This window comes from Ochotona princeps, chromosome X, assembly GCF_030435755.1.
Source record: "Ochotona princeps isolate mOchPri1 chromosome X, mOchPri1.hap1, whole genome shotgun sequence".
NCBI classification, from domain to species: Eukaryota; Metazoa; Chordata; class Mammalia; order Lagomorpha; family Ochotonidae; genus Ochotona; species Ochotona princeps.
The window spans coordinates 67,660,642-67,678,214 of record NC_080865.1 but is presented as its reverse complement, the minus strand read 5'-3'; the positions used below and the strand labels follow the sequence as shown (position 1 = coordinate 67,678,214).

The 17,573-nt window shown below is 46.8% G+C and overlaps 1 protein-coding gene across 1 annotated transcript; it reads left to right on the top strand.

The window, feature by feature from the left end:
* Positions 1–3,724: 3,724 nt before the first annotated feature.
* Positions 3,725–12,783, top strand: LOC131478636 (nuclear RNA export factor 2-like). Its single transcript, XM_058659143.1, has 21 exons — positions 3,725–3,882; positions 4,711–4,894; positions 5,145–5,298; positions 5,576–5,659; positions 5,763–5,867; positions 5,973–6,053; positions 6,187–6,256; positions 6,415–6,503; positions 6,623–6,730; positions 6,901–7,010; positions 8,569–8,605; positions 8,848–8,913; positions 9,028–9,083; positions 9,209–9,316; positions 9,435–9,493; positions 9,586–9,701; positions 9,801–9,843; positions 10,395–10,464; positions 10,991–11,173; positions 12,552–12,612; positions 12,739–12,783. The coding sequence occupies exons 1-21, from the start codon at positions 3,846–3,848 to the stop codon at positions 12,781–12,783; spliced, it is 1,866 nt and encodes a 621-aa protein (XP_058515126.1). The 5' UTR covers positions 3,725–3,845.
* Positions 12,784–17,573: the final 4,790 nt, after the last annotated feature.

Genomic DNA, 17,573 nt, shown 5'->3' with positions numbered 1-17,573 from the left:
CATCAAAGGGTTCAAAGAAAGCCAATTTATCTCCGGATAGATCCTGTAATGGGTATAGAAAATCAAAATAATGGACAAGTGGCTATTACAATGAAGGTGACATTTATAGGGGCCATGATATAAAGTAATGCTATGAAAGGCTACTGGGCAGCAGGGAATCTCGGGCACAGTATAGGTGCTCAAGGCAGGGCACATGCCCAGCGAACATCTGAACTAGAAGAAGAAATTGAGTCAGGAGAAGCAAGAGAAGACGAAAACGAAGCCCACAGTCTGCAAACCTCAGCAAGGACTTGTCCTGCCAGGATGTGCAATGTGATTCTTGTAGAACTGCCACTGCAGTTTCCAGAATTCTGCCTCTGACGACCAGGTCAATTCGCTCCCATTCTATGAGGATATTTTAGCTGGGTCAGTCCCAAAGTGTAAGTGAGCTTCCCCTGGCAAGGCAGCATCCCAACACATTTTCTGCCCCACCCTCCCCAGGAATGTGTAAACTGCATAACATATATTATTAAATATGTGTGATCACCATAAAATAAATAAAGTGAATCATTTGACAAAGAAAAATAGAGTACTTGGCACCAGTGTTGGCTTAAAGAAAAGGGCCCTGGTAGAAATTGGGATCTGAAAAAGTTGTCTGATCTCACTGGGTCCAAAGGCAGCAAGGATCCAGTTACAATAGATGGAAAATGCTGTTATTCCATGGTAGGCATGGTTGAAACAGTTGTAGGAGTATCATGGTATTGTCCACAAAAGAAAAAAAGCCATGGAAGTGAATACTCTGATGGAAGAAGCGCTGCCCTTCAAGACTCTGAGGACACTCCTTTCCTCCCAGCACTGAGAAAGCTAGTGGGAAATCATTTGTGTTTGCTCCAGTGTTCTGAAGCAACCGATTGCTGTAGACCCTAGGTGAGCAATGAGACTCTGCCATTGGCACAGTCACCTTCATTTAGTTATACTTGTAGAATCGTGAACTAGAGGGCAAGTGGAAGCATGTGACCTCCATGGTTGAAGTGAGTACTGCTTATGCTCTTAGACATCAAAGTTGGAACAGTACTCATAATGCTTTGACCTATAGTGATCTCTGAAGCGGCTAGATGATCAAAGAATGCCCTGTATCAGGAGGCACCTGAACACCATCTAAGGTTGCATTGCTTCATTTCATAAGCAACTACAAATTGTCAATGATATTCATTTATAGCAAAATAAAATGTGCAAATATGCAAATGCAAGTTAAAAAGTCAGCAAAAGAAATAGCAGCCATTGCAATGACCTTCTAGTAAGCATAAACAAAAGTAGAGATTTTAGCCAAACGGTTTGCAACCTTGGGTGCAGACTGTGTTCACATGAAGAGGTGAAGAATAATGTGGTTTCTTGGTGCTGTTCTAAGTTCTCTCTGTTGTACTGGATGAGCAGGATATTCACAATTTCTTGTCTTTTTCTAAATGGCTCTCTTGAGTAATCTTAGTGGAGAACTACATATGGAAAATAATTATTTTAACACTTTTACTAGTTTGCAATTATGATTTGATGATTGTGATTATGATGGGTTCTGATGTTAGATTTCCACCATGGTTTCCGTAGCCTCAGCTCCTGGCTCACCAGTCTACACCTTCCGCGATACTGTGCTTTGGCTGAACCGTTGTCTGTACAACCTTCCTCCCACTTCAGGTTCAAGCAGGTCCCAGGATTTGGGAGAAACGGGTGTCCTATACGGCTAGGTTGTTGTTGGTGGTGATGTTGCTGGAACCTGTTGACCGTTAGGTCTGAGGGCCACATAGGCCTATTTTGGCCCATGCAATACCATAGTCAGTATTATTTTCCTGTGGGATGAGTGCTATGCAAAGAGCTCGGTGAATTCTCGCCAAGCCCAGTGCATGTGCAGCTCACTGTTGTCCCCTGCAGTCTTAAATTCTTTGCCACAGTATAACAAATGGCACCTGATGTACCACAACCAGAGTTCCTTAACTCCCAACAGAATTGACCAACAGCAATCTTCACCAAGACACATGATCATCAAGCTCTCTTCAGTTGAACATAAGGAAAAGATCCTTAAATGTGCATGTGAAAAAAATCAACTGACATGTAAAGGAATGCCAATTAAACTCACAGGAGACCTCTCACAGGAAACTCCACAGGCCAGAAGAGAATAGAGCGACATATTCCAGATTCTAAAAGAAAAAAATTTTCAGCCCAGGATAACGTACCCAGCAAAACTTTCATTTGTTTTTGAAAATGAAATAAAATTCTTCCACAGTCAAGAAAAGTTAAAAGAATATGCCTCTTCCAAACTTGCCTAACAAATGATACTTAAAGATGTCGTCTTGACAGAGAAAAGGAATAGCACACACCCAACTCTCCCTCCAGATCACCATTTTTCACACAATGCTTTTCTAAGGTTGCAATGCTTCATTTAATAAACAACTACAAATTGTCAATGATATTCATTTACAGCAAAATATGATGTACAAACATGCAAATAAAACTGAAATAGTCTGCCAAAAATGTGGCAGTCATTGCAATGACTAGGAAGCAGAAACTGAAGTAGAGGCTCTAGCAAAACGGTTTGCAACCTTGGGTGCAGACAGTATTCACATGAAGAGGTGAAGAAAAATGTGGTTTCCTGGTGCTCTTCTAAGTTCCCTATTTTCCCTGGCTGAGTCTGATACTTGCAATTTCTTTTCTGTCTTCTAAGTGGCTCTCCTGAGTAATCTTACTGGAGAGCTATGTAAAAAAACACAAATATTTTACATCCTTACTAGTTAGCAATTATGATTCTGCAATAAGTAATATTTCACTAATGATAAATGCACCACTACAATAAAGCATCTAAAAACTTCCTGTATATGAAATGTGAAAGCATATCTTGGCAGAAGAAAAGAAAATTGGGAAGAATATAGAAGCATGGAGCACTGCAAGTTGAGTCTGAGAGGAAGCTAGACCTCTGTCCAGGCCTGTGTAGTGTCTGGACTGCAGCTCAGCTTCCATGGGCTCAGGGAAGCTTCAGGAGTGCAATCTTCCCAGAAGCAGACATTTACTACCCAGGACGTCATGGACGAGGCTGCACAAAGTGACAAAGGCAGCCATTTTCCCTAAGGAACACTTTACTTACCTGAATATAAAGCTGTTAATTGTCATGTGAATAATAGATAAATTATCTCATCAGTGAAGGAGAGAAAGGGGAAAGGAAGAGAGATGAAGGTTGAAATGGACAAAAAGGAGGGAGGGAGAAACACTATTCACAACATTATTAAAATTATATCTACAAACCAACTTGAATTCGTAAGAAACTAATACTCATCAAAACCCATTAGAAACTAATAAATAAAACAATATAGAGCAAAAAGGACTAAAACCAAACTCAAGAACCACTTTCAGTGCCTAAAACTTGAGAATCCAACTTCAATTCTGCTACATTGTTGGATGAAACAGCCCAGGAGATGTATATGATTTGTGTGAACTCAAACTTTGTGATCTGAAAATGTTGTGTGGAGTCGGTTCCCATGAGATTTCTGTGAGGAAGGCTACAGGATCCCAGGCAGTGTTCCCAACCCTGAACCAATGCTGGATGGTCCTGGGAAAGATCGGTCCCTCTTTCCTCCCTCTGTCCTTGCTTTCACTACCATACACCCAGCGTCATGGCCGTGCTGCAGGCAGAATTCCAGAGTGAACCAGGAAGTACTGGTGACACACTGATGATGTCATAAGGAATCCTCCCTCACTACAGTTTCCAGGAGGGAGGATCAACAAGGCATCCTCGACCCTGAGGGAGCATTAAGGCAGTTTAGAGGAGCAGCACTGGCTGCTTTCTCAGCCTGTTGCTCACACCCCTGATTCCCACAGGACCAATGCAGGACAGGGACTGTGCTGAGAAGCCAGAGTCCAGTAAGTCAACGCTCCAGTATGTCTTCTGTTCAAGAAACGTCTGTTCCTCTGGTCTCCCTGCTGCTCTGAGTCACTTGTGTGCTGTCCTGGTTAATTGTCGTCATTTGGGTTATGCTCTGGATGTCAGGGAGCTCACGTTTACACTTTTTTCCTCAGTGATATTAAATCATATGCAGGGGCAAATAAAATCAGAGTGATGACAAGTGGGGCATTACATTACAACAAAATACCTGTTTTCCATTCAGATACTCATTATACAAGAGTTGAGTATATATAATGTTGACTCCTGTACTGAAAACATGTCAGAGTGGGCCAAGATATTTGCTCTGGGTATTTCCAGAAAATTGTAATTGAGGGCAGTGATGGGAGCATTGGGACATCTTTGGTAGCTGCTGCAACAGTGTCACCTGTCCTTAAAGCTTGAATTACCTGTGAAATGAAAGTTTTCATATGATCAGTCTGTTGACTGGTAGGATTTGAGGGTGTGGAGGAGGTTGTCTCCCAGGTACTGGTGCTATTGTGAAAGAATCTGAGAGAAGAAGGCAAGATTGAAACAGATTTCTGTGCACAATACACATTTCTGTTTATTACAAATCCTCATTTTAAAAAGTGATTTGACTTAAAATGCTTCTTATTCAAGATTTCTCTTCCTATAGGTTTACTTGTGAGATATCTGGACAGGGATTGGAGTCTTCTTTCTAAGCTCCCTAGGATTGTTTCCATGGGGGCAGGTTATTACATTTCTTGCATTAATGTGGCTATAGACTATGAGGTAGTGCCTCAGAAATTTATGTGTCTTCAACGTAATAGATTTGTTTTGAATTTCAGAATTCTGTGATGGTACCACCCACCATGAACGGATGAAGAAAGACTGGGATTTGTTCCATCGCCGTTTATACCAGGAAAAGCTTCAGTATGAACATGGTGTGTCTGAGCCTCCACCTTCACACCACCAGGAGGCGGATGGAGCCCAGGCAATGGTAGATGCCCAGGAAGATGCCCAGTTACAGTGGTAAGTGGATAAAGTGCTGTATTTAAAAGAAGCAACCTCTTAAAGCATGGGACTCTTCCATTTTTGGGTCTTTGTGTGTGTGTGTGTGTGTGTGTGTGTGTGTGTGTGTGTGTGTGTGTAATGGGAAACCTAAAGCATGCCAGAAGTGGTGTGATGACCAGGAATTTCTACCTCCAGTCATCAGAGAAAGGAGTTGGGTGTGGAAGATTGCCGTACCACTTATAGAAACCTGCTCTTACTTCTTTCCAAGCACTTCTTATACTACACAATACAAGAAGAGGACGGTGAAAGTTTCTCATCATGGCCAAATCCACACGCCTTTGTGCCGATTTAGAAAACATCCAAGGAAAGACATGAGGGGAAGAACACAGGATGGAACTGCATCATGCTGGTTCAAAGTCACAGTGAGTGTCTTGCTAAGGTCTGCATGAGGTACAATACTCAGAAATCTTATAGAAGTAAGGATGTGTGAACCCAGGTGATTCAGTGGAGGAGAGAATCCAAATTTAGAGAAAATAGTGCTCTGAAAAACCCAGATATTGAGTACCGAAAAATTCTGTGAGCACTCTTTCTTCCAGAAACATCTAATTCCAGTTGGAAAGTCTGAGGGGGAACACTGAGTTTGCCACTCTGAATTCTGTACTATTGGTATTATCATTGATTTTTGCTCTTTACACTTAGATTCCATATGCAAGAAAGTATAACAAGACAAAACTGATGACATCAATTCAGAGTTCCTGCGCTCTTCGCTTCGTTGCCGTGGACGTAAGACAGGATGGTGAAGGCAGAGGGGTGGGAGAGGGGAGAGAGGAGCCTGGCTCAGCAGGGACAGATAAGCTGTCAGACTGTTGCTGTTGCTTCCCCATAGTTTCATTACATCAGGAACCAGGCCTGTTTCTTTATTCAAGATGAGATTGCAGCATCCGCCCTGAGGGATGTGAGTGAAAAGATTCGGGATGATGACAACAGAAAGGTGTGCGCAGAGGACACTGCAAAACCGAGTCCCAGGGCCAGGGGCTGGTGGTGTTCCTGCCTGGGATCAGAGATCCTGGTGCTTACCCTGCCCCTTCTTTCACAGATAGCTGTGTTCGTCCATCGCTCTGCTGCACCCTACTCTGTGCAGAACCAGCTCAAACCAGAAGAAATGCAACTGCTGAAGGTAACGAGGTTAAGGAATGTTGTGCAGTGCACACTCCACAGACCTGCCTCTTCTCCCCGCAGTCCTACATGTCCCTGTCACCAGCCCCTCTGGCTGAGCCTCAGAGCCCTGCTCTCCATATGTGTCTTCACAGCGCACTTTGTACAAACGGTATGATGCCAACACAAAGCGCCTTGATCTACAAAGTCTACGACTTGACCCAGGTATAGCTGAGAGCTGCAGTTGCATGGAGAGAGAAGGCAGGGTGTATGGGGGAGAGAATAACCTGGGAAGTACACAAAGTGATGACCACTTGGAAGGTGTTGGTGTTGGCTCTTGTCAACTCATCTCCTTCTGGTTCCCTTCTCCTGGTTTCCTGAAGACTTGATGCATCATCATATTGACATGATACTGAATCAAAGGCAATGCATGGCTGCAACCCTACAGATCATTGGAACAGAATTTCCCGAGGTACGGTCCTAGGACTAGGGCTCCAACATGGGACAGAGTGTCTCAGGGTGGACTGGAGAGCAAGCGTATCTCCCAAGCCACAGATATGAACTATCACTCCAACCCCTCCTTCCCCAAAGCTCTTGGCTCTGAATTTGTGCAACAACAAACTGTACCATCTGGATGGCCTGTCTGACATTTTAGACAAGGCCCCCAAAGTCAAGACCTTGAACCTGTGTGATAATGAGGTGAGAAGAGGGAGCCACAAGTAAGTGGGGTTGAGGATGAGTGGGCGGGTGCATATCAGGTGACAACATGCAGATGATATACCTGTGGGTAAGGGTCAGGACTGGGAGTGCAGGGCCATGGACGTCTCTCCTTGTAACTCATATTGCTCTTATCCTCTTGTTTGTCGCAGATTCGGACAACGCTAGAACTGGAGAAGGTAAAAGAGCTGAAGCTGGAAGAGCTGTGGCTGAAAGGGAACCCGCTGTGCAGGATCTTCCCTGACCACGCAGCCTATGTAAGGTCAGTGGTAGTGTCTGTGACCTGTCTGTGGACATTCATCTGCCAGGGGCTCAAGCTGGCCCTGAGTGCCACCTTAGGAGGACATAGCCCTGGTATTCTGGGAACACGTGGACGCTGCCCTCTCCACTTTGTCCTTCAGCTGTGCTTTGAGGTCTCCTTTCTCCTTCTGCCAAATGATTAGGGTGTTTATCCCTCTTCAGTACCCTGGACTCCCAGGGTGACCTCCCATTAGTTTTGCTCCAAGAAGCAAGGTTCCGTGTCTTCACAAGGGGCAGCAATATTTAGCCCCAAACCAGATGGTGTGGCCCTGAACTTAGACAGCTCTTACATCCCACCTTCTCAGCCTGACTCAATGCTGAGAGGAGCCCTTCTTCCTCTGCTTCAAATTGCTCCCAGAACCTGTCTGAGGTTTAAATGTTCTTTTCCTGCCCCATTTTGTAGAGCTGGTAGCTAGCTGCATGCCTGCTAGCATGACATCAAACCCTTTGTTTCACTTCCGGGAGCTGGGACTTACCTGAGGAAAAACCCATGTTTTCTGATTCAAGGGTTCAGCTGCTGGCGACTGTCAGAGAGAGAGGGAGTTTCTTGAGCCAAGGCTGGAAGGTCAAGGGTAGAGGAGATGGGCAAGATACAAGGGCAGGCCTCTCATGGGCACCACTTCTACCTTCATCCTCGACTACATCCTCCAGAGGAGACCCAAAGGTCCTTGATGCATCTGATTCCTTGCTTAATGCTCTGACAACTAGGCACTGCTGCCTGTGGATCTGGGGAAGAGAACACAGTGATGCCAGCAGGGGGCCAGAATCCTTGATCCATTGTTCCTTCAGGGGACGTGCTCCCATCCCTGGGCTGCTCGGTGCCCATACCTCACTCAACCAACATCACACAGGTGACAAAGGCTCAACCTGCCTCCCGTTGCCTCTCACAAGTCCAGCCTCTTCTCATGCCTCCTTGACCCCTCAGGTCCAGCCAATGGCCCCTGATGAGAAGGGTTGCAGCAGAATACCCACTTCCTGCTCCTTTCCTTCTTGATCCCAACACAGTGGTTGAGTCTCTTCCCCTTCCTTTTGTTTCCTACTCCTTCTTTGTGCTCTCTTTTGTCTCCCTCACCTCTCTGTGGCCTACCATAGTCGCCTTCTCTCATCATGCCCATACTTACTTGATCCTGTGTCTGGGTCCACATATCACTCTCCTTTTGTCTCGTTTCCCCCCAGGCCGCTGCTAGGGGGTTGAGTTGGTCTTTCCCAGCTGGTGCCTGCAGAGTGATTCGTAGTCTGAGACGCAGCACAGGCTTGGTCTCCCACCCCATCCCTGCAGCATGTGGAGATTCCCAACACCACACCACAGAATCTACGGGATATTGGGAGTTGGATGAGTTCTGGGATGCCAGTGGGTCTCTTGCTGGCCCTGGAGTAGTTAGTGAGGACAGAATGCGTGATGTAGAAGAAACGGGAAAGGAGTTTAGAGGAAGAACAGATGCAAAACAGGAAAAATGGTGTGCAATCCCAACTGTCAGCCACTACTATCTCTTACTCTCTCTCTTTTTTTAATCCGACAGAAAGATTTTGGATTGCTTCCCCAATTTGTCACGCCTGGTGAGTACCTGTACTCATCACTCTCTCTTCTTTTGACGGACACCATCTCAATAACTGCTCACAACATTTGGGTGGATTTGGGTAACACGTTGGCATCACAGAATCTTTCACTAGAGAGATGACTTCTAATGAAGGCCATGCATATTCCCAGTGCAAAACATATCCCGAAGTACACACACAGACATGTGGTTGTACACGACCTTGCACACACCACGTGTTCATTGTACTGCTCTCTTCCCAAGGATGGCAAAGACTTATCCCCACCAGTTGCTGAAATGGATGCACAGAAGACAATAAAACCAAGTGAGGTGAGGAGGAGGGACTAGGGGAGACTTTAGGATGGTGTAGCAGCTCGGGGTGGGGAGATGTGAGATGGGGTTACATCACTTACAATTTCTAAAATGGTTCTCTTTACATTCCAGAAAAGTTCTCAAGAAATCGAAATGATAAAAAATCTGATCCTCAATTTCCTTCACCAGTAAGTACGCCAGGGACTATGAGGAAGGCCAGGCTTCCCACTCATGCATAGGTTTGCTCACAGGAGTTTTCAAGTGTCAGTGGGTCTGGGCACAGACATAGCCCATCTTCATTGCTTCCCCACAGCTATTACTTTATCTATGACTATGGAGATCGCCACACTCTCATTAATGTTTACCACGAGAAGGCTTATTTCTCTCTGACCACTGGCTTCAACTCCACGGACCCGGTCCCGTAAGTACTGCATTCACATCTCATCTGGGGCCAGGTAGTTCCAAGGCAGACACAGGTCAGCTCCTGCAATCAGCTCTGCTGCCTGGAACACTGCTTACTGTTGTTTGTGGTCCCCTAGGACTGAATTGTATGAATATGACAAGACCAGCAGGAATATCAAGAACATCACAGAAGCAAGTAAGCGTTTGACAGGGAAGTCCGGATGAGGCCGAAGAAAAGAGATCCAAGGGATGGGTGTGGCAGCACAGATCTCTTCTTCTCTCACATAGACCTGAGGAGGCAACTGCTGAAGCACACAAACCATGTCATCGTGGACACCCTCAACATGTTGCCTAAAACGCGACATTACTTCAGCTCCTTCTCAGTAGACACCTGCTTCTACACGGTGAGCACCTCCTTCCTCCCTCTGGCAGGCCTGAAGTAGTTAGAGCTAGGCAAGAGGTGAAGGGGCATCCTGAGAACCCGAGTTCTTCTTCCCTTTCAGGAGAAGTCCTTCATTGCCACTGTCAAGGGGATATTCAGGGGAGGTGAGTGCACTCTATAGTCACCTCCTCAGAGCCCCCACCACACCCTTCTTCTCCCTGGCCTACCCCTCAGAACTCTCCCAGCTTCTCCCAAATCTGTTTCCTTCCTTCTGCTTATTGCTCTGGTGTTCTCCTTCTCCTTGTCTGTCCAAACTGTTTCTTCATCCATATAGGCCCATGTCTGTCTACTGCATGTATTTCAGCACCTGGGACGCAGGCTGTGCAGTTGGCTTGCAGCCCACATATATGCTTTCTTGTGATGTAGGCCCATCTTTTTACTCCTCATGGCTGACCAATGCAATGTATGGCGCTAGCATCCTTGTCTTGGCTCCTAAGAATCGAAATTAGGAGGTGATTTGTCACATTGGAGTCCTCTTGCTAATAGTGGAATGTTCCTATTGCTACCATCCTCACTCCCACCAGGCTGTCCTGAACCCAAGTGGACAATTTGACCAGTCTGATCCTCTCCACTCTTAGACCCAGACTGAGAAAGCTGTGTGAGTGGGTAAAGAATGTGTAAGTCCAAGTGGTACTGTGTTTTGTCCTTGAAACAGAGAGTACATCTGAAAATTCGGTGTTTGGTTTCATCCGGACGTTCGTCGGGTTCCTGACTGACACTTCCAAGTAAGTGCTGTGCTGTTGGTGGAACACCTATTGCTGCCCAGGGCCAGTGGTAAGGGAATGTGGTGTGGTACTTGGGGCATGCTCAGTTATTGGGAATAGCCATAGGTAGAGCTGAGGAACAAAGTGGCCTGGAGGTTAAAGGAGATGTTTCTGGAGCAAGTTAGTGGTTCCTCCTGCTGATCCCACCACTTTGTATGCATGGGAAGTTGGTCACATTACTTTATGACACTATGATTCACCGCCCCACTGAAGGTGTGGATAACTGTGTCCACTCCTTTGCTCTGTCGTGCAGGAAAAGTGCAGAGGGTGAAGTGTACTTAAAATATTAGACCGACTTAAAATAATAGACAGTCTTCTCCATCATGAGCTCAAGGTAGGGTTAGAGGACACAGCTCTGAACCTTGGGAGGCAGGAAAAGGGGGAACATGTGAGAATCTGGTAGGTGTGTGGTAGTGGTTATGGAAGAGCCTGTTGGGAGCCTGTTGGGAGCTCTGTGCAGCTGGCTAAGGACCCATTTCCCCGACAGTGTGTGCATCCTGAATGACCATCTCTTTGTGAGCAACACCAACCCTGGAAAGGTCCGGAACAGCTTCTCAATCGTGGGAGCCATCCCATGCTCCCGCTGTCCACCCACCCTCTCCCTGCTGCAGGAAGAGATGGTGCATGCATTCTCTCAGCAGTCTGCGATGAAACTTTCGTGGAGCCAGAAGTGAGTGCTGGTTGACCATGGGAATAGGGGCAGTAGGACAACAAGAGTGTGGCACATGAAAATGCATGTAATGTGGAGAAGTGTGTCTGACTACTTTGCTTCTGTATGAAAATATTGTGCATATGGAAGAGAGAAACTTTTATACGGATACCTGTAGAGAATTTTTCAACTTATTTTCAGGTTTTATATGATATACAGAGTTATTTTGCTGCCTGCAACACACCCAGTGCACATACAAGTGTTGGTTCAATTCCTGGCTGCTCCTTTCCTAGGTGACCACCTAGAGAAGGGAAAATGTGTGCTCTTTGAAAGACAGGAGTATTTGTAGCAGCATTTTCCATACTGGCCTCAAGTGGAAGCAACTCCATTTCCACTTAGCTGAAAAGTGGATCATTAAGGGTGGCTACCCACATCCTGCGGTCCTAGGCATCATAATTCTGACATAGGCTGTCACAAAGCATCACGTGCCGTGTGACTCTGCTTGTAACAGACACCTAGAGCCGGGAAATCCCTAGAGACTGAGAGCAGAGACGTGCTTGCCTGGGACTGGGAGAAAGAGCTAGAGTGAAAAGTCATCACTAACCGTTAAGGAGTTTCTTTTCTAAACAAGAATTTGACCTTAGACTTAGTTGGGATAGTTGCTCAGCCTTGTGAGAACACTAGCAAATCATGAATTATACACTGTGAGGGTATTTTCTGCATTACATGGCTGATACCCCAATTTTAAAATGTTTGGAAGTCATTTGAGTTTATATGTGAAATTTCTCAACGTTCCATTGATTTAAAATAATGAAGTCCTGTTTTTAAATTTGGAAGTAAAAGTTCCAGAGAGGACACACACACACACAGAGAGAGAGAGAGAAGAGAATTCGCCACATGATGGAACACTGCCAGGATGTCCACAATGATCTGCTCTGGGTCATGTTGTAGACAGGATCTGGGAACAACTACCACGTCTCCCACATGGGCAGCAACACCTCAAGCACTGGGTTATCTCCTGCTGCTTTCCCCAGCTCCTCAGCAGAGATGTGGTCAGATGTATAGAAGCCTGGTATGGAACTGGTGCCCATATGAGATGCCAGCAGCAAAATTGCTAGTATTATCCACTGCTTTTGCCAGGCTCCAACATACCTTTCTAAAGCAGTATGTATGTACAAGATGCCTTGGGTTTTTTTGAGCATCACTGTTTCTCTGCTGTGGCATCCAGGGTGTGAATGTTAGGGAAAGACGTTGTGGTTGTTGAAAGCTTACCTTCATGGTTAGAGCAATAATCACTCTGGCGCATGTGTACCGGGGAAGAGTGGCACCATTGATGAGGTGGCATGATGCGACTGGTGTGTGTGCTCTGTGGAGGTCACGTGTTCTTCTCCCAATGCAGGTGCCTTGAAGACAATGGATGGAACTTTACCAGTGCAGTGCAGGCCTTCTCCGCGCTCCAGGTGAGGCCTGGGAAGCAAGTGGGTAAAGATGGGTGTGTCTGGGCCTTCACGATTGTGGAAGGGGTTAGCTTGGGGGTTGAACTCGGGGCCTCTGGCTCTTCTGATGTCCTGATTCCTTCCCTCTAGGACCAGGGTGTCATTCCAAAGGAGGCGTTCAAGAAAAGCACCTAAAAAGATCCCAGGGCTCTGCTTGGCACTGTCAGCCATGTCTTTCCCTTTGGCCGAGTATCAGGTGTTGTTAGATATTAGGTTTGTAGACCTGGACTTCTGAGACACTAGACATCATTCCCTGTAGATGCGGTAATTACCACACTACAATAGGTTGAATATTCTTTCTTATCCCTCCTTAAACATTGCTGTTTCAATTAATATAAAAACATGGTGTGGCATGGCATGACATGGCATGTGCATGTTGTGTGTTCTCTATAGCTCTTCTTCAGTCCAAGCTCTATGCAAGCAGGACCAGGGATGAAATGTGTAGGCCAGTAAGTAAGTGTTGTAGCCCAATCAGGGATGGCCTGCGCCGTGTTGTAGGATTCAGCTGCAGTTGTTGCAGCCTGGCTCAGCCTGACCTGCCCCTCCCCAGCATTGTCCAGTGGATTCAACAGCATAGCCCAGCCTGCCCGTTCACAACCCAGGCCTCAAGCGAACTGGCAGGTCTTGCAATCCAATGTGATCTGGCCTACACACGATCCTTACCCATGCTCCTGCAACTGGATGTTGGTGTACTGGCCCGTTTTGCCCCCCACCCAAGCCTGAACCTGAATGGCAAACATGTGTCCCATGAGAGTTGTGGTCCTCTCAAGCCCAGGTCTGGCCTATACCCAGTTCCTCCTCCCCTACTCACAAATGGAACCTGAAACTTAGCAGGAGAGTTCTGCCATAAGGCCCACACCCAGCCCCAAATCCCATAAGTGCCTCCCAGATGTTGCACACCAGCCTGATATGTCAAGCACCCAGTTCTGACACTTAACAGTGGGTATTGCAGTGTAGCCTGACTGGCCTGCTTGCATGCCAGATATCATTGGTGGGTGCTTAGCCCAGCCCAACAGGCCCAACCCCAGTCCCGGTTCTCATCTGACCAGCATAATGCCATGGCCTATCACAGCCTTTCCCATACTCATTTGGGCTCTCGGTAGTGTCAACAGGCACAGAAGCCTTGGTCAGTCAGTCAGTCCTGCCCTCTGACCAAGACCTTGTGTATCCTGAAGGATGCTTTGGAAATTACTGGTCTGGTCTGGCCACAGCCCAGCCTCTCACACTTACCAGCAGGAGCTGCTGCCTAGAAGGGCAGTCCAAACATTTCTCCTACTAGGCCTTTTCCCAGCACTGGATCTGGCATGTGCTGATGGTGGCTGTGACTCATCCTGGCATGGCCTGCCTGCAGTCTCAGCTCTTGCTGGTCGGTGTTGCAGTTTACCCCAGTTGAGTGTGGTCCACACCCTGTTCTGGATCTTGTGCATGCCAGCAGGTGCTGTAGACTGGCTCAACCCTGCCTTCTCTCAGAACCAGCACACACAAACCTGACAGTTACTACTGCCTTGCCTGGCCTCTCCTGCCCTCACAGCTGGCTCCTGTACGCCTCAGCAGGATCTACAGCCCAGTAGGGGAATTCTCCAAGTTCTCCTCCCAAGGCTGCTCAAGCCCTGGATCTCACGCCTGCTGGACAGTGCCACAGTCTTGCTTGGCATAGTCTGCCCTCAGTCCCAGCCTTGGCATATACTGTGGATGTTGCATCCTCGTCCACCTCCCAGACCTGGTACCTGCAAGTTTGAGGTGATTCCTGTCAGGGAGTTCCTCAGTCCAGCCAAACTCAACCTATCACCACACCTGCTCTAGTGCAAACCAGCAGTTCTGAAGTCCCACAAAGGTGAGCAATCAAGTCTGTCCTCAGAACTGGTTCTTCTGAGGACCACTGGGTGCTGCGATCCAGCCTATGTTCTCCATTGGTACCCCAAAATGCGTAGGGGGGTACTATCGTCTAGCCCAGCCAGACATACCAACCAGCTCTAGCTTTGAACATGCTGGTGGGTGGTGGGTCATGTTACCTAATCTATCACAGATCTCACACTTAGGCAGGTGCCTTCCCCTGACCTACACATGTCCTTCAATTTCTCCCTCTAAACTGCCCCATCTCAGCTCCCTCGTTGACCTATGAGTGCAATGTCTCAATGAGTACAAGCACCCAGAAACCATTCGGCCCATGTCAGGCATACTCTTGGCTACTCACACTCCAAGGCATCTATGGACCCTCTTCCCTGGGAAATCAACAGCACTCACTTTTTTTTTTAAAGGCAAACTCCATTTATTTTTTTTTTTAAGATTTATTATTATTGGAAAGCCAGATATACAGAGAGGAGGAGAGACAGAGAGGAAGATCCTCCGTCCGATGTTTCACCCCCCAAGTGGGCCGCAACGGGCCGGTACGCGCCAATCCGAAGCCGGGATCCAGGAACCTCTTCCGGGTCTCCCACGCAGGTGCAGGGTCCCAACGCATTGGGCCGTCCTCGACTGCTTTCCCAGGCCACAAGCAGGGAGCTGGATGGGAACTGGAGCTGCCGGGATTAGAACCGGCGCCCATATGGGATCCCGGGGCGTTCAAGGCGAGGACTTTAGCCGCTAGGCCATGCCGCCGGGCCCAACAGCACTCACTTTTGATGACCAGCTAATGTGTCTCAGCTTGGCATTCACTGTCTTCCCCGCATCTGCAAAAACGTCAGAATAACAACTATGCTGGCACATCAGATGAAAGTCAGTCAAACAAAAGTCTACAGTCTGACTTCAATCCAGATCTTTCATTTCTGTGCAGGGAGCAAATTATTTGATACATCACCTGCTGCCTTCCAGTGTGGGCATTAGCAGAAGTCTAGATTGAGGGGAATAAATGAGTTCCCCTTGTCTACACTCATCTTCAAGTGTGCCCTCCTCTAGGTGTGTTCCTGGAAGCAGGTTTTAACATCCTGACTAGGGTCACAGTTGCTCAGCCTTGAGCTAGATGCCTGAGATTCACAGTGAGTGGGATCCTCAAGCACAGAGCCTTGTGTAATCCTGGGGATGGGATGAAGTTGTCTTCTCTCACATGTCATTACAAGGGGCATGCTCCTCATGTTGGTGTCTGTTCAAGTCCTGCACTCCTCACTTTCTTTCACAATAATTACTATTATTATTATTTATGACTACTACTATTATTATTGCTATCTTATGATACATTTACATAGCTCTGGAAGTTCAAATCCCCCTTTCTTAATCCCCTACCATGCACTGATTTCCCGTTTAGTATTACAATATAGTTTGTCATTAACAGTCATTAGTGCACCATTCCACTACTAAAGTGTTTCCCAACATTGTAGGCATGAACAGTCTGTATACAAAGAAGCATACTGTACTATATCTCCATATCTGGACATGTCAGTCTCTGCTACACATCTGTTATACAGCCCCTTAAACAAAGACCCAGAAAACATATTCCCCAACAGGGAGAAAATCCAGAAAATTTACATCATGCTACTGAATGCCTGGCATGTATTGAATCACTTCAGTTACATAAGCCTCTTTGAGACCCGTTGACACTCTGATCAAACCTAACACAAGCAAAACTGGATCTCTGCTCACCTGTGGAGGATCCTGGGTCAATAGTTCATGGTTTTTGGAGTGCACTCTTCTTCCTGTTCCTGTACAGTCCAGCCCTCAGTGAACCCCATGCCTGATGAGGGAGGTTTATTTGCAGATTCCAGCTGAGAAATGCATATTTGGCACATGACCACTGTGTAACCCTGTATCTTTTCCTGCAGTGTTCATTTACAGAGTGTAAACTTATTCCTTGCACACACCCACGTGCCCGGCTGTCACTCTCCCTCAAGCAAGGCTTAACAGATAAAGCTGCTGGGTGAGAAGCAAGCAACCCATACTGTTGCTGGTTTCAGGCCCTGTTGCTCCTCTACCTATCTGCCTCGTGCGTTCAAATGCCCTGGGAACACAGCTGAGGATGGCCCAGAGCTGCAGCCCTGCTTTTGTGTTGGAGGCCACAAAGAGTCCTCGCTTCCTTTTCCTCCTGGAGCAGTACTGATGCTTGTGGCATCTGAAGTAGGAACCAGCAAATGAAAGGGCTTTATGCTCTCTGCATGTCTCTCATATCTATTAATTTCAAATAAATATATAGTTTTGAAAAAGTTTTTGTAATTATTATTACATAAAGTAGGAGAGACAGATTCCCCATCCTAGTTTCCCTTGCAGGTGGAGAGGCCAAAGCACTTAAAATGTCATCTACCTTTCCAGTCACGTCAGATAGAAACTGGATCAGAGGTGGAGCAGCCAGAATTTGATCTGGCATTTACAAGGGATGCCAATACAGCAAGCAACAGCGTAACTCGCTTCCCAGCAGCACTGACTCTATAGAAATGTTCAAACAACCAACTGGGAAGTTATAAATGGTGCTGCATCATATGTTGGTTAAGAGACTGAGCACTTCAGAGAGTCAGTGTAAGAGGAACTAAACCCAGAAAGGCACAGTAAAGCCACAATCGCACACCAGCACTCCCAGCAGAACAATATGGAAAGGATAGAAGATGCCAAGGGACATTGTCACTCACTACAGACACACAGTATGGAGCCACCTCTTTGGTTACCTGCTGGGCAGTGTCCCTCAGATGGACACACACACACGCTCAGAAACTCCACTCAGTCACAGGTGCTAGAGCAGTGGATGTCAGTGTCCATTCCGATGACACTGGGCAAAAGAAAACACCTTCTCTACACATCCCCTAGGGTCATGGCCTAGGGCCCTAACCCCACGGCAGGTTACCAACTGGGAAGCACACAAACTCATGGCATGGACAGGACAAATGCCTTGTGATCACAGGCGGGGTCAAGATTAGAAAGGAGATGCCAAAACTAGAATCCATAAAGCAAAAAAGGAGTAAATGGGACTTTCTCAGCTCTTCCCAACACTGTCGACAAAATGG

What these genes read in the sequence shown, in the direction of transcription:
- LOC131478636 (XM_058659143.1), top strand. Translation starts at nt 3,846, where the DNA reads ATGCAGGACAGGGACTGTGCTGAGAAGCCAGAGTCCA. An exon ending in GAAGATGCCCAGTTACAGTG is followed by an intron (nt 4,895 to 5,144) that starts GTAAGTGGATAA and finishes CTTCTTTCCAAG; the next exon opens with CACTTCTTATACTACACAAT. An exon ending in AAACTTTCGTGGAGCCAGAA is followed by an intron (nt 11,174 to 12,551) that starts GTGAGTGCTGGT and finishes CTCCCAATGCAG; the next exon opens with GTGCCTTGAAGACAATGGAT.